This window comes from Strigops habroptila, chromosome 5 (genome assembly GCF_004027225.2).
Source record: "Strigops habroptila isolate Jane chromosome 5, bStrHab1.2.pri, whole genome shotgun sequence".
In the NCBI taxonomy this organism is placed as follows: Eukaryota; Metazoa; Chordata; class Aves; order Psittaciformes; family Psittacidae; genus Strigops; species Strigops habroptila.
This window is the reverse complement of record NC_044281.2, coordinates 53225615-53241627: the sequence shown is the minus strand read 5'-3', so window position 1 is coordinate 53241627 and position 16013 is coordinate 53225615. Positions and strand designations below refer to the sequence as shown.

General features: G+C 39.5%; 1 protein-coding gene across 8 annotated transcripts in view; it reads left to right on the top strand.

The window, feature by feature from the left end:
- Positions 1-16013, top strand: part of KALRN (kalirin RhoGEF kinase) — a 514962-nt gene that overhangs the window by 265589 nt on the left and 233360 nt on the right. For all 8 annotated transcript variants that reach the window (XM_030485889.1, XM_030485890.1, XM_030485893.1 and 5 more), the window contains exon 11: positions 10322-10444. In XM_030485889.1, the coding sequence (XP_030341749.1) occupies positions 10322-10444 (123 nt within the window). The remainder of the gene's footprint in view (positions 1-10321; positions 10445-16013) is intronic.

The window sequence follows — 16013 nt, the reverse complement described above, 5'->3', positions numbered from 1 at the left end:
CCACTCCTTTTGGTGAGCTTGCATCCTAGATGACAGCATTTAGTGAAGGAGCAGTTTGGGCCTGGGTGACCTCAGCCAATGCTCAGAGGAAATGGGCGAGTACTGCTCTCAAAATGCCCAGCCTACACCCAGTCAGCTCTGCCAGAGCCCTGAATTGAACATGCTGTTCCCAAGAGAGACATGACTAAATCTTGCATCTCACAGATTACTAGGGCTGGGATCAGCTTTTTATGTACAGTGAAGGTGGATGGGGCCAGAACACACTATATTCTCCATTGTAAAATGTTTATAGACATGAAGAACCGTACAAGTACATAATAGCCATCTGCCGAAAGCGGACTTCAGGTTATTTTTGCCATATAAGCCTCTGAAAAGGTAAGGAGTTGAGCTGGAGCAGCTGTGTGGTAGACCGTGCACACATTGCATGAAGTAAGCATCCAGTCTACAGCAATGTGAAAGCTCTTGGAGTGGGGTGAGGAATGGAAGAGCAGTGCTACTTCACGTTAAGCCCTGAACCAGCAAGTCATCATGAACTTCTGAGATTCTGCTAGAAAAGTTGAGAACAGTCCAGTTGGTGCTCAGGCCATTGCTGAAGATATTTAGGATCTCTTTGCTTAGTCATACCATTCACTTTGGAGCCCTTTCACAACTGTTTTTTCCATACTGTAGCAACAGAAGCTGCTAAGAATGGGTTAGCCAGGAGGACCTTTTACTCTGTAGTGATTTCCACTGCAGAAGCTGTTGATGAGCAAGGATCCTACTGCAGGGATTGTCTTGTCTGGACAAACTCCTACAGTCCTGTTTCCAGATGGGCTTGTACGATATCTGTGGGTGCTAGAAGCAGGGAGGAGTCTTGAAAAGACTTACATGCTTATATTTCTGCATATTCAGCACTTTTTTGACACACTTCTAAATTGGTAGACCCACATGTCTCAGCAGTTGTGTAATTTACTCAGGTGCGTTCACTAGTATTGGCTGTGCTTTGCAAGGCTGTCCCCACGGAAAGGAACAGAACCTGGATGTTCTGCTTTTGGCAAGCTAGCAGGTTTTTTAACAACAAAGGTTAGATTTTTGTTGTTAAAGTGAGAAACTGTGCAGAGGTGAAGCTTTCACATAATGTGCAGGAAGCTTATAAAAGCACCTACAATCTGATTTCATGGAGACTTTTTTTGGTTGAATGTAGACAAAGGAATAAAGAAAGTTTTTTAAATGTTGTAATTGGCTCTGCATTTAATTCCACTCGTTAATTTAGTTGCACTACACAGCAAAATACTGATAGGCCTGTAAGGTTACTTTTCCCTCCAAGGGCAAATAGGACTGCATGTTTTTTTCTTTTGAAAAGACCTCTTTAATTATGTGCTGGTATTTGGAATAACTACAATTAGAGAGGAAAAGCAGGGAGTGATTAAAAAATCATATTTAATAGCAGTTGCATTAGTTCTCTGGCTTTTGAAAGAGACCTAGGCACAGTTGAGTATATATATACCACACAGAGGAATTGTGGTGAAAAGGAAAGGCAAAATGGAGGTGACAAATTTTTGACTGACGCCAGGAAAGGTTGTCTATTGTAGCATTTTAAGAGAGATCTTCCTTAAGAAAGGATTGAAGTATGAAAATCTACCTTTCTCATCCAATCCTCAGACTGTTAATGAGTGTGGCTCTGTTCACTCAATTCCACCTTTTCTTTAAAGAAAAACCCAAACAAACCAACCACAAATCCATGAAACCTCAGATTGCTTGCCTGGTGATGGTGGGATACACTGATTAGGTCTCAAACCAATTTGAAAGAGACTCTTATGACTGACTGTTTGAGCTGAATTAAACACAGAACAACTCAGCTGGCTATATTATTTTCTGAAAATTAATTAGTCATTGCCACACAGATAGGTCAAGCTATGGAATTTCAGGATTTATAGCTGTATCCTCAAAGGTTAGGCATTTATACCCTGTGAATTTGGAGCAGCTTACACCTGATTTTTAACCCCACCTTTCAATGGATTGCCTGCTCATTTTTGTACAGCTGCCATGATGTTTATTGTTTATTATATTAGTATGTTCCTGTATTGGAAAAGATTCTTAGAATCCCCAGATTTGGAGCCACATATTGCTAGAAGCTGCAAAAACTTAAAGGCAGCTTTCACTCCAAACACTTTGTCAGCCTTGCTTGTTTTGACTGTAAGTGTGGTTAATGTCATTTTAGAAATGAGAATGGAGGCAGGGAAGTTGACTCATTTGCTGAACTGCAGTGCTGGGCATTGAACCAAATCATTTGAATTCCAGTCTACTTTTGATATGAATGCCTTCTTGCTTTTTGCTTATTTTTTAGAACGCCTGCATAATTTGACATGCTTAACCAAAGAGAGCGAACAGAGTAAGGCACAGTTCCCTTACACTGCTACCAAACAGCATTAGCAGAGCTGTATCTGTACATTAGGAGTGCACTTACCTCCATTAACCTATGCAGCTTGTAGCATGCTGTCATATGAACTACGTTTGTTTGGAAGTTGCTAAATGAGAAATAGAACATGGTGTTCAGGCATGTGTCTGGAGGCTCAGATTCTGCTGGATGCATAACTAGTCCCTGCTTATTACCTTTATAAACACAGGGGCTTTGATCTATGTTTACTGAAGTCAGTTGAAACTTTGCTATGGATTTTGATGGGAACAAGATGTGAGTTTTGGAATCGGTCATAGATGTCTCTGAAATTAAAAATAATCTCATGGGAGGCAAAGATGATGTTTCTGCTTTAAACATGAGGTGTGATCCCCTTCTTCAAAAAAATGGGTTTTTTTAAATATTGTGCCACCAACTTAAAATTATAATGAAGAAAGAAGTGAAAAAGGGACCTCAGTTTTTATTAGGAGGTAAAAACCACAAATAAGAATGGCTGAGTTTTGTTTTGGGTTCTAGTATAAACCGTTAATAATAGCAGGAAAAGCCAGAGGATAAGTTCCTTTGTATTTTGGTGTATTTTCTCAGCTAGACCTTTACTTGACATTACCCTGCTGTGACAGGGCCAGGGATAGGAGGGAAAAGAAATCTATTTTCAGCAATGATTTGGAATGCAATAAAGAACTACATTTTAATTTAAGTCAGACTTGGTGTGCATTTTATTCGCTAAAGAGGATTAGGATTTAGTGAGTCTCCTTGTGGAGACTTGTGGGTTTGGGGGGATCTTTAGTTTTGTTTTTATTCTGATTCTCAGTGTTCGTTTTGTCTTCCCTGGTGCTGTTGCTGACATCAAATTCTCCTGAAGGGCCTGGTAGCTGGCCAGAGGTTGGGCTGGCCATGCCAGCCTGCACAAAACAGTGTGCCCCAGCAAAGGTAATTCCAATGGATAGAAGTTGACAATCCCCAACTGGCTACTTGCCTCCGCCCAGAGATTGTCACCTCTCTGGCAAACATGCTCTCTTTATGGCATAGCGGCCCTTTTACCTCTCAAGAAAGGAGTGCCTACTTTGAGTTATGTTGCTCATAAATGCATATATGGTGGTAGCTTCTAGTTCTTCTATTGTAAGGAAATGAATTATCTTCTGCTAAAAACTGTGTGTCTTGTACTTGCAAATTCTGGTTCAGCCAGTGTTACTAACCAGGTGTGTACAATTTTGAAGGGCTTTGACAGAAGAGTGGATTTTGTTGCTGTGCAGTATAACAAAACATTTAAAACAAGCTTTGGATATAAAGTACCTGTGAAAGCGTGATCTGAAACATGAACCTTTTAACTACACTTCTTGGTTACAAAAAGCATGGTTGGCAAATGCAGATTTGTGGAATAGAGTTTCAGATGTGCAAGGCCTTGAAGACAATGAACATTTATAATAGCAGCTACAGAAAAGATAGAGATAAGGTTTGATTCTTGTGAGTGAAAATGGTGATGAGACTGCAAACCCACAAGTTTTGAAGTGTCACATGAATTCCTGGTATCGCACCAGCACTCTAGTTAGCCCGTAGTATCTCAAGAGCAAGCAATAAAGTGCACATAGTGGCGACTTGATACTGTTTGGCTTCCTTTCACTGGCATAAGCCTAACAGACTTTGGAGGCTCTATCCATGTGTTTAAAATTAAGCAATGCTTATGCACCTATTTGAAATGGGCCTCATTTAAAACTGAATAAATTGGGTGTACTTCACTGGAATTGCTCTGGTATTTATTACAACTCTGCTGGAGTTACCAAAGAGTTAATCTAACCCCTTTGAGTTATGCCAGGTTTGTACTGTTTTGTGATCAAGATCTGACTCTTAACTGCTGAAAGTGTAAAACAGTATAATTTTATTTTCAGTTTTCAGAGTAACCTAGTTTGAAGAGTCACTATGGCAACAACAGTGAGTCTTAGAGTAACAAAGATTAACGATTCCCTCAGCTAAGGCACTTCAATGGGTCATCTTGCTCAGGAGCAATGAAACTGTTCAACATGGGCCTGGGTCAAATGCCAAAATCTGAGTGCCCTGTCACTGCTAGCACAACATGCTGCATCATAGTAATGATGGTTTAATCACCAGCTTACAGTTCTCATCTCCTTCATGTAGGATTCAATGACTGTTATATTTAGACCAGCCTCTGTGTTCAGGCTCCCCAGGGAAGTGGTAGGGTCACCATCCCTGGAGGTATTTAAAAGACATGTAGATGTGTGGTGCTTAGGGACCTGATTTAGTGGTAGACTTGGCAGTCTTGGGTTTATGGTTGCACTAGGTGATCTTAAGGGTGTTTTCCAACCCAAATTATTTTATGATTCTTATCCAAGTCATTCTCATTTCATCTTCATTCACTGCTGCTATAAGAAATACAACTTAAAAGATGTGAAAATGCAGTTTTTCAATTAAGTTCAGCAATGGATATAGTTCCTTAAAGTAATGGATTTACTACTACTTTCATGTTTTGTATTCAGTAAAACGGGACCAGAGCCTGGGGACTTGCTGTGAAAAAGTTGTTTCCCAAGGAGATTTTATTTTAAAGTCAGATAAAGTTGTGAGGTGCTTCTTAGTTTTCACATTTACTGATTAAGAAAGATACCTACAGAAAGAGGCTTCATTTTCAAAGACCCACATTGAAAAAAATCAGCCCTTTTAAAATAATGCCCATTGTTTTTTGGGTGGGGTTTTTTTTCTGAATTTAAAAATCAAATTAATTTTTTGAGCTATTAAAAAATTTGACCTTAACTGCACTAATGCAATCATCTTGCCATATTGCCATCATACAAATTAGCCTAGAGGAAGAGCAATTAATCATCCCAGAACTTTGCTTAATTATTGTCTGATTGCTTTTTCAACATTTTTCCTTTAAAACCATTCTTCCATTTCTTTCTTCGTGTGTTTTCCTACCTTGTCCCATACAAACTATCACCATTCCCTGCAAATGGAGTATGTTTTTCTCCGACCTCACCTGGGCGATATTTATTTTGCCAGTTTAGGTGTGCCGTAGGTCTGTCTTAGGCTTCCCATAGGCAAGAGTTCAATCATCAGGAAGATGGAGTGTGGAGCGGCCTTTGGAAGCACCTGTTTCCTGATGCTGTACTCAGATGAAACCTGTCTGAATTGCCACTATTATTATTTTTGCAGTTACACAGATCATTCAATGGGGACAGTTATGGCTATTCTTCCTCCAGGTAGCATTTTGAATCTTGTGGTTATCCAGCCATATAATAACTGTAATAGCTAGCACAGTCAGCCTGCTGTAATTTTACTGGAGTTTTATTTAATTTTCCTGGTGACCTTGGTTTGCTACTTATTTTGCTGTGTGTGTAATTGTGCCCCTGAGGAGATAAGAAAACAGGACATGCACATCATGATAGAAAGAAAATAATGCTTCTACCACTTTTGATCTTAAACTAGGTGAAATAAAAAAAGAGATATTAACATCTTTTTAACACTTACGTGTAAGCATTCCTACCTGCAGCATTCCCACCAATAAATGTTGCTGACATCAAATGTGCTTCTTGAGCATTTGGTTTATGTTCTCCCCATTAACAGGCTCCTAGCAAACATTTAATGCATTTGAGCCTGATGCTGTATAAAGTTTTACTAGCTGGGAATTAAACACAGAATTATGGATCTCCATCCAGAAAAAGGGAGCCGCCTTCTCACCTCCTAGGCTCACATGCACACTATCTGGAGTCCCATACAAGCTACTATTAAAGCGAACAGAGCAGCTCGTTTATTTCTTCCCGTGGTCTTCTTATGGGACTGCTAAAAGAAACAGCAGAAATCTACCCAAATCAACTCACCAATAGTGGCTGGGTCAGTAAGGTGTGGGGTGGGAATTTGCTGCAGGTAAAGGTGAAATACTAAGACTATTATCCTCCAACCCTTTCACAAGCTGTGAGTTAGAGCATTCCCTAGGTGACTCCAGGGGCAGCTTCACCCATGCCTGGAGAAGTTCAAACTCTACCTATGGTTTTATTATTGTAGTTTTGTCTTAATGGACAGCAGCCTGGATTGGCAAATGCTCCTACATGGAAAGTGTGTCCACAGAGCAGTTGGCCTGTTTTTAAATTGCGGTCAGGAAGGATCAGGCTTTACTTTAGAGGAGCTACAGAACAGGAGGGAGGTCCTGGCCCCTCTCCTGAGCAGCTTTCAAACTACTGGAACTGCAGTAGTAAATGAGTACTAGAATAAGATTTGGCATACACCGGACTTACAAAATATATTTTATGTTTCAAGGAACACCTCAGATGATGGATCTATCTGTAGCACGGTATTTTCATTCCAAACAATTCATGACTTGCAGCCTTTTTCTAGCTGTTTTAAGAAAAAATAGCTTGACAATAAAAGACAGGAAATTTGAAGATGTAATTTGGAAAACACTCTTAACTGCATTTTAAACAGCATCTTCAAGCTGTTTATGTTTTTAAGGAGTAATTAAATTATTTGAACTGTGGCACCGTAACTTCAATGGCTAACTATATCTCAGGATGTTAATTTTCAGCAGTAGAGCAAGTTATACAGTCTGCGCTCGCAATTAAAATGTTAAGTGTTTATCTTGAATTATTACACAGTTACGCTGGTTCTAAAGACATTTGCTTTCTTCAGGAGGAAGGGAGAATATTTCCAGACATGTTGACAGGTAGATGTTTACAAGTGCTGGTGATTTCAGATTTAATTGTGACCTTTCAGAGTTGTTCCTGCATTTGCCACGGACTAATTGCTTCACATTTTGCCTTGTTTTTACTGGGGAGTAAGTGCTTTGAATCCATCCACATTTATGTTCTTGCTGTTGCTTTGATCACTTAGTTATTCCCATACCTCAGCTCTTCATTTAGTGCAAACTTTCTGTGTCTTGTATGATAGAAACAAAGATGTGATATTTCTCTATGTTTACAAATTATTAGATGGCATATTAGCTCCTCATACAAATGCCAAGGATTCCTCTGATAGTTAGGGCTATTGGATCATCAGTGCCTCATGCTAACATCCTTTCTTCTGCCAACTTCCTGGGACACCTCAATTCACTTAGTCTCTTACTACGCATATACATACATAGTATTTCCCCCCTCTCTCCTCCATGCATAATGAAATTGTAGCACAGTATTTTCATTCCAGCATTTATGGATTTCACAAATGGTTGTGACAAGAAATACATTGAACACTGGAGTGGTCAAATATGTTAACATGGTTTTCAGAGCCGCAGAAAATTCTGTTAAGGAAGTTATTCTTTAAAAAGTCATGATTGTTTCTTGTGGGAATCATGGCAGAAGTAGAGTTTATGGAACAGTTCGAATTGGAATGTTTTAAAGATTAGATAGGGTCTACGAAATCTGACATGTGGCACTCTTAAGCATAGAAACGACATAGGAAAGTACTCAAATAGGGCGTTATAGCCAGTGGATGTTTTATAGATTTTTTTTTTAATCTTGTCGTGCAGTGTTGATTTATTAAGTGGATATACTTATTTTGTCACCTCAAGGGGTATTTTATATCTAATCTTATAAATGAAAAGATATGGTAACCTAATCAATATTTGCATAGATTACTTCAGAGGGAAGCTTTCATGTTATAGGAAGGATTTGATGAATCACCACATGGTGCCCTTCTGTGTCAGGCACTATGGAATAACTGCCTGAATGCAACATGGGACTTTGCTGCAAGAGTTGCCAGCTCTTGGATGAGTCCTGGAACAAAGGTTTATTCCCTATGGATTAATGTTCTAACTCTGGTTGGTTTTTTTTTTTTTGGTGTGTTAGGATTTCTAAAATACAAGAGGCGATCTCTGTCATCCTTCATCTAACAGTGACTAAAGCAGCCCAATATAACATTGGCTGGGATAAAAATTTTATTTTTATGTGATTACTACTTTAATGCTATAAGCATGAAAAAGTTATTAGAATATTTTGCTATAGCATTACAGTGAGTGGCTATCAAATATTAATAAACAGAAAGTACATACTGCATACTAACTTCATATGAAACACTGCTCAAATTAAAGCCATTTGCCATTAAAAAAAATACTTAAAAAATGAGGCTTCATTAGATGAGATGTTTTCAAAATTGAATTTTGATCTGGTTCCATTTTAACAGATAAGTTGAAAACTCCTGACAAGAGTAAAGAAGCTGTTAATGGAATTATTTACAGACTGTTAATGACACAAATTCTAGAAGGCAGTTGACTACCAAAGCAAATGGGAGACAAACTGATTAGAGAAGGGGAAACAGGAAGTGGTGACTGAACTGCCAACACACCTGGTCCTGCTTCTTCATCCTCACAGTGATACTTGTGCCAAATATGCGTGGGCCCCGCAGGACATAGTGTGTGTTGATACCCTGTTTTGTGAAATTATTTGTACTCTGTGGATGAAAAATATCTTGTAAGCACAAAATATTACTTTAAAAATGCTTTTTTCCAGCAAAGTAATAGGATTGGGAAATGAGTCTATGTGTAGAAAGCTTTGTTTGTACTGAGAGCTTCCTATAAAAATATGCTTGGGATCTATAGTACAGAAAAGACTCAAAGACCAGCTGGTTTAGATTCTGTGCAACCAAGCCATGAAATAGCCTTACTTGCCTGGGAATAAAAAAATAAAATCACATCTACCATTTTTCCAGTCTTAGATTTCTGGGCTTAGTCAATAATATCTGCTTATTTATCAGTCGGACACAAGACAAGTGGCTCCTTGCACAACAGCTGTCTTGTGCCTCAGTTCTGTGCCGTGTTACCAAAGCCCTTCTCAGGCCAAGCTGCCACAAGGTGTCCTGCAGCCCCTGCCCAGCATCACTGGGGCCCATGCTTGCTGCTTGCACCCCAGCTCTGCACAAAGAAAGGATGCAGCTCTGAGGCTGTTTGCAGGTGCAGCGCCCTGGTAGTATTGCTATCCTGGGGACTCTTGTGGTGTCTTCTCCCTTCAATGTGACAGAAATACCAGCTGTCGTTTGCTAGTCCGTAAGTATCAGTAGCAGTGAGGGTCAACAACTCCCTGTGAGCACGGGGCTCCTTGCTGAGTGGAGCCCTAGCTACTTACACAAATACCAGTATTGATCTAGTACTGTTTATTCTCTTAGCCTCTGTGTATTGGGAAAAAGTTGTAGAAAGGGTGGAGATCACATCCTGAAATTTCCCAAGCTCATATTGTCAAGTTAATTTTTTTTCTTCAGCTTATAGTAGACCTCAAACAGAACTAAATTTTAATGCCAGTGTTATTGTGAGGAGCTCCAAGTGGATGGTGCTCATACAGTTTATTTATTTTTAAAAGAAAATCCTCTTTAACTCTCAAAATATCAGACTTGTCACTTTACTCTTCTATAATGATCAGTTACCTTTGGAACTGAAAACCCTGAAGACTTGGAGGGTGCACACTGTCAACATTTTACATCCTGCAGTGAAGGATTCTTTATGTTTTCATTCTAGGTACTCTGATAATGCTTTCTCCCCACATCAAAATAAATTTTAATTGATCCTTCATCATGCTTTTGGACTTGTTTAAGATGCTTCCCCTTAAGATCTGCTCTTTATGCAAAATCAGTTTTCCTGTTTCCGGTTTACACAAGGAGCTCTCAAGAGAGAAGGGTACTTGCTGCAAAAGATACCAGATTTCTGATTCCTGTTCCTCAAAATTCTTTAAGTAAAAGTAAATGTTTGCTATCTGCCAGGCTCAAATAACTAAGCTACACTTCAAAATAAATTGAATAGTAAAAATCCAATAATTCTAATTTACCAGTAACATCTAGAAATGTTTATCTTCTATCCAGATGGAATCAACTTTGACAGATCTGCATATGTTTAGCTATAGCAAGCACAAAGCAATACCTCTGCAGCTGTTTTATCCTCACCCTGAGAATTTCTCTGTGTCACTGAGACAGTAGAGGTAATTGGATGTTCTTCTTTTCTGGCAGGTACTGGACTGGATAGAAAATCATGGAGAAGCCTTTCTGAGTAAACATACAGGAGTGGGGAAGTCTCTACACAGAGCACGTGCACTGCAGAAAAGACATGATGATTTTGAAGAGGTAGCACAGGTAAGAGCCTGAATCAGAGACTTCTGTTTTCTGTCTTGATTTTTGTTACTCCTCTTGTATATTAAGGAAAAACTATTGCTCTTTTGGGTCACCCTGCTCTCTTCAATTATTTGGAGCTGTCTCCTAGGTTTGAAAGTTGGCATGCACACTGCAGAACATGGTAGCAGCAGGACTTACAACCAGAAAATCACCAGATTGAGTTGATGGGAGGTCTCAAAGCCTATGAGAAATTGCAAGCAGTTTACGGGGCAGTAATGCAAAATGTTGGGAAATAAAGGAGGATGGTTATGAGCAAGGATAATAGAAAAAAACAGTTTTAACTCCTAGAGTGGAAACTGAGGACCTTGAGAATGTGGTGGAAAGCAGCAGCTAGTAAAGCTGCTGTAGGGAAAGTAGGGAAAACACTAGAGCTGTTTACAGTAAGGGCAACTACTCTTCCACTCTTTCCAAGAGTACAGTGTATTATGTGGAAGGAGTTTTTGTTTGGTTTGGAATTTTGGAACGGGGGGGCAATAATTTTTTGCTTTTAGACTTTAGTATTGTTTTTCTGTAGCACCCTTCACATGTGCCAGCCTAGTTTAGTTGAAGATGTTTCCAGAAACAGGGGCATACCTGTTTCACTGTGCCCTCAGGGAAACTATTTCACTGCCTGATGGCAGCTACTAGCTAGATATGTTTTTTCCTCTCTGTCATATTCAATTTATATTTCTCTTAATCTCCCTCCCCCAGCCCCCACCCTGTTTAAGTCCCTTTAGTCTTATTTATCTCTCTTAAGCAGATAAATTCCAGAAAAAGAGATTAATTAACAACCCTGAACAATCTGTAGAATGTTAGCGTGTCTTCTCCTATGTGCCTCTTAAACATGTTAAATGTATTTAATTCTACTATCATGCTCTTATTAATCAATCCATTAAAAAAGTTCTGTTACCTGCTTCTTTGGATCCATTCAGCTGGCCAACATCCTTTTAATTAGATGTTCAGCTCTTGATGGAATATTCTATTGCTTGGCTTGCTAGTGAACTTCAGTGTTACCTTTCAGCTGTGACAGCATGTCTTTGCATACCATTGACAAATCACACAGCCTGAAAGCAGCAGTTCTAGATTGGTGGGTCTCTAAAATTTCATGGGACCTCTTGTGGATTTGAGTCTTCTGGTAATAGGCTTGAATTTTTAGAATTACCTGTTGCAAATTTATTAAAATAGACCATATGCTGAAGGTTGCAAACGACAGTTCTACAAGGCCTTATCCAAAAGCACAAGTTAGTGTGAGGATTCATGCTGAAATCAACATTAGTTGCCTTTCCAGAAGATGTGCTTGAGTCAGCTGTTATTGGATGCAATAATGGGGTAACAAATGAAACTGAAAACCATGTAATATACAGGATCTGAAACTAAGTGATTTAATGTCCTTTGTGGCATTAATATTTTATAAATCTCCCTTCTCAACGATACATTACCTTCATAACTCCACTTACATCTAACATTCTGGATCACAGCTTTTTATTTTTCTTTTTTACCTCCTCTTTGAGTAGTACTTCACTAGAGATGTAGGAAACAAATTAAGAATGGGTGAGAAAACAGTAAAATAACATGGTCTTGACAATAGAGATGGGTGCAAGCTGTGTGATTGTCTGCATGTAGAAACAACAGCTCGCTTAAGGCTTGCTCCATTGCATGATGTAATTTGGAGATAGATCCCTTCACCAGGGTTTAGGAACCTTACAAAGGTGCAGCTTGCATGCGTAGGTACTAGGTTAAGTCAGAAGAGAATTATTTCACTTAAGGCTTTTCAAACCTCTCTGTTAGTCCTCCTTCTGTACTATTTCAGCATGTCTGTCTGTGTATAACTTCAGCACATTTCATTTCATAAGGCCAAATTCAGAACAAAGATTGTTCACCAGATAATGACGTGTTCTAATGAAGATGAGTGTTTGGGAGGAGGATGGAGAGGAAAGGGAAGAGTATAGTTTGCATGGGTGCAGAGTCTCTTACGTTTCTCTGAATCAGATTCCTTTACATCTTAACGGCATCAGTAAGTGTCTCGTTGCTCTACAAGGACAACTGTGAACAGTCATGATCAGTGATTCTGAGTATGAAGTTTATGGTGCCTCCTAATTAGTAATCACTGACACAATTCAAACTTGATTACTTTCCCCTGGCTTTGACAGAAAGAGTTTCCTCTGGTGCATTTACACCAGAATGTCATTGCTGATTTATGAAGCCTGTCTGCAGTGTGACACTGGAATGTGGTGCTGGCAAATGGACATGGGGACAAGCACTGAGGGGAAGTGAAAGGAAGCTCAGGCTTTATCTGAGGTCAAGGACTTAAGAATATAATACTCTGCTTTGGAAAGAGTAATGGCAAGAGTAGGAGGGGAGGCCATAAATTTGTCACACCTGGAGTTCTCCTGCAGAAGCTTCTAGTGAGGTCAATTTTGTGGTTGGGGAATAAATCTCCCTGCTCTAATTATGACCAGTTTTTATTCTTCTTAACTCCTTTCTTGATGGTTAACTCTTTAGAGGCATTTTTCTCCACTTACTGAATATCTTTGCCATGGCTAGGGTGGGTGACTACTGTTGCTTATTCCCAATATAGTTGTATAATAAAGCACATGTGCTAAGATCCTGAAACAAACTGATAAGTTTGCCCATTCCCCTCATCAGGATGTTAATTACTGGCATTAACAATAGATGTGTGTTTGTTTTTCTTAAAAAATAAAATAAAAAGTGTAGTACTAACATAACTGGTAAGATTGACAGTATAAGCAATAGTATTTGCTATTGACAGTTCTCTGAAAAAAAAAACAACCCACCACTTAGCCTGCCGTACAGTATAAATTTAATCTCTAAAATCTACTTTCTTTTGGCTCTGATATATTTGTTTTTATCTCCTCCTGTTTCAGGAAGGCATTTGCAAAGGTCAGACTAGAAGCAATTTTAATGACTTTTCTTGGTATTTTCAACATTGGGTAAAACATTAATGTTTTTGCATGCTGCCTAGCTGCATGTAAAGAGTAGTAGTGTATCTGGGATTGCTGTGCTGAGAAATGCTCTGATTGACTGACCTGCCAAGGCACTAGATCGAGAGGTTGAACATGCTCTCTCTATGTCTGATTAGAAACTCCACAGATTTATAAACCTAGATGTAATGATTCAATCAGTCATGGGCAAAATAGATCACATTCCTACATACAGCTGTGCTTGGAAAATGTCAGTGATTTTTAGAGTGCTGCATTGTGGGCAATAGGAAATCTAATTTGGGGTCCCTTTCTCTCATAACTGCTGCTTAGACAATGCTCTGGCAATTTTTCTATTTATTCTATATGGAATGCACAGATGGCAAATGCTTGAATTTGAATTTGGAGGCTTTTTAGCCTGAGCTCCTGGGAGGGAGGTTGTTATCTTTTACATACCTGCAGGTGTTTTTCAGCCAATGCTGATGCTGTTCACAGGCTGGCACCCTGAAATTGCCAGGCTTAGGCCCAGTGCCTGCGACGCAGTGAAAATTAGCAGTCAGGCATTATCAAGATATCACCAAAGAAATACCACTCTTCATGTAGCTGCAACATTCCTGCAATGACAGCCTCTTTGAGTGGCTGGAATTATTTTGTGCAAATCAGATAACCATAGTTCAGCCAGTTACGATTGTAAATCCAAAGATAATTTCAATTTTTCCTTAGAAAAGGGCTTTTATCCTGGAAACCAGTGTTACTGTCAATCGGAAAAGTCTCCCAATGCTTTAGCACTATCAAGTTGAGTGGCATGTGTTGGAAATCCTTCTATTCTCCGTATATGAAGAGAGGGACCTTAGACTATTCTCCTCCCTTCTGTCATTCCCAGCAATTGGAGATTAAGGTGGCCTCCTCGACATCCTCCTCTGCTTACAAAGAGCTTCACTGCACGTATGCTGGTGCAGAAGTAGGAAAGATGCTGGGGAAACTGCTCTGTTAATCCCTTGCATTCTGCTGGTGCAGGACTTAGTGGTTTTGTACTTGAATGATCTGAAAGAAGCATTTCTGTAGTCTTTCTGCATTTATGAGTTTTTCTGTCAGATGTACTGTTAAGGTTTGCCGGCGCGCAGGCTCACCCGCATTTTTGGCATCCCCACCAGTACATGTTTCCACCTGCAGATGGCACTCGCAACGCGCTGTACAAGCCTCCAGCTCTGCTAAGGGTCAACAGAGCTGATGGTTTTAATCCAAACTAACCAGTGTCTAGAAGTGAAATGAAACAGAAGTGGAAGCTGTTTCACACACTGTCCCCGTGGTGTTCTCCTACTCCTGCCAAAACCCACGTTGTTCAAGGTCACCCAGAAAAACAACCCTCCTATTTTTTATTTTGCTTTTATACACAAAGCTGGGCGGTCCATGCTTTAGTGCAAGGTGGGGCTTGTCATCTGTATTTATGGGATAAGTTGCTCTTGGATCTGTGGAGCTGCTTTCAAGGCTCTTGGGCCACAACACAATATGCTTGAAGCTACAACTGAGTTTTGTATTTAGTAACTGGGCGTGTGTTTGCATGCAATAGATGGTATGTTTTTCATAGTAATCCAAAAGCACTGATGTTTACAAGGTGAAATATCACAATTCAAGCATGCAACAAAGCACCCATTCTGAACAGCCTTGATGCAAAATGTGTGGAGTTGTCCCTCATTATCAAACACAATAAGAAAGTTGACCGAAGGCTGAGCTGTGGCCATTGAAGTTCACAGGGCCTGTCTATATGCCCAGTGCAGCAGCTCTTGGTTCAGGCTGGTGACTACAAGTTTTGATTTAGGGTTTGTGGCTAGGTCCCATATTCCTGACTCTGAAAGCTTTACAGGATCCATTTTGCCAAGGTACACATGCAGTGCAGTAGACTATTCTTGAATTATTGCGAAGAAGGAGTGCCAGACAAAATGCAAATAAAAATGCTGAGTTTTACAGTACTCCATTTGGGAAACGATTCAGTTTTCCTATTTTTGGGTATCTATGTTTACTTTCCTCCAAGGCAACTTTTGGAAGATGGTGATTTAACACCTGAACACTGGCTTTGAACCATTAAAATTAACCTAATGTGTACCTATATAGTTCTTTTAAGGTTCAGCTCTTTTATTCTTCTCAGTGAAATAAATGTATTTTCTGCAAGGGAGGGCTTTCAGAGGAGACCTTGAAAACCAAGAGCCTGTATCATCATCTAGAAATCAAAGAACAGGTGATATTCTTTATCTGAGTAGCAATCTGTGTTCCAGTGTTCCTGTCTAGTGTATTCTCTTCCTCCATTATACTGTTCCTAAAATGCTGTCAGTTCGGAGTTTTCAAAAAAACTCTTATTTGGAGATAAAAAACTTTAAATGTAAATATGTTGAAAAGATATTATTATATTATTTGTCATGTGAAATATCCAGTGGACAAGTAATGGAATCCTGCAGGTGAAAATGGTGTTTTGTGATCTCTCAGTCCCACATAGTTTCCCTTGAACTTCTCTAAAACTGAGTGAGGTAATGGAATAGTCAGGCCAAAGCTGAATTGCAAACAGCTACTTGTTTGGCCTTCAGGATAAAAACCTAGTGCTTTCCCATACAAATTCC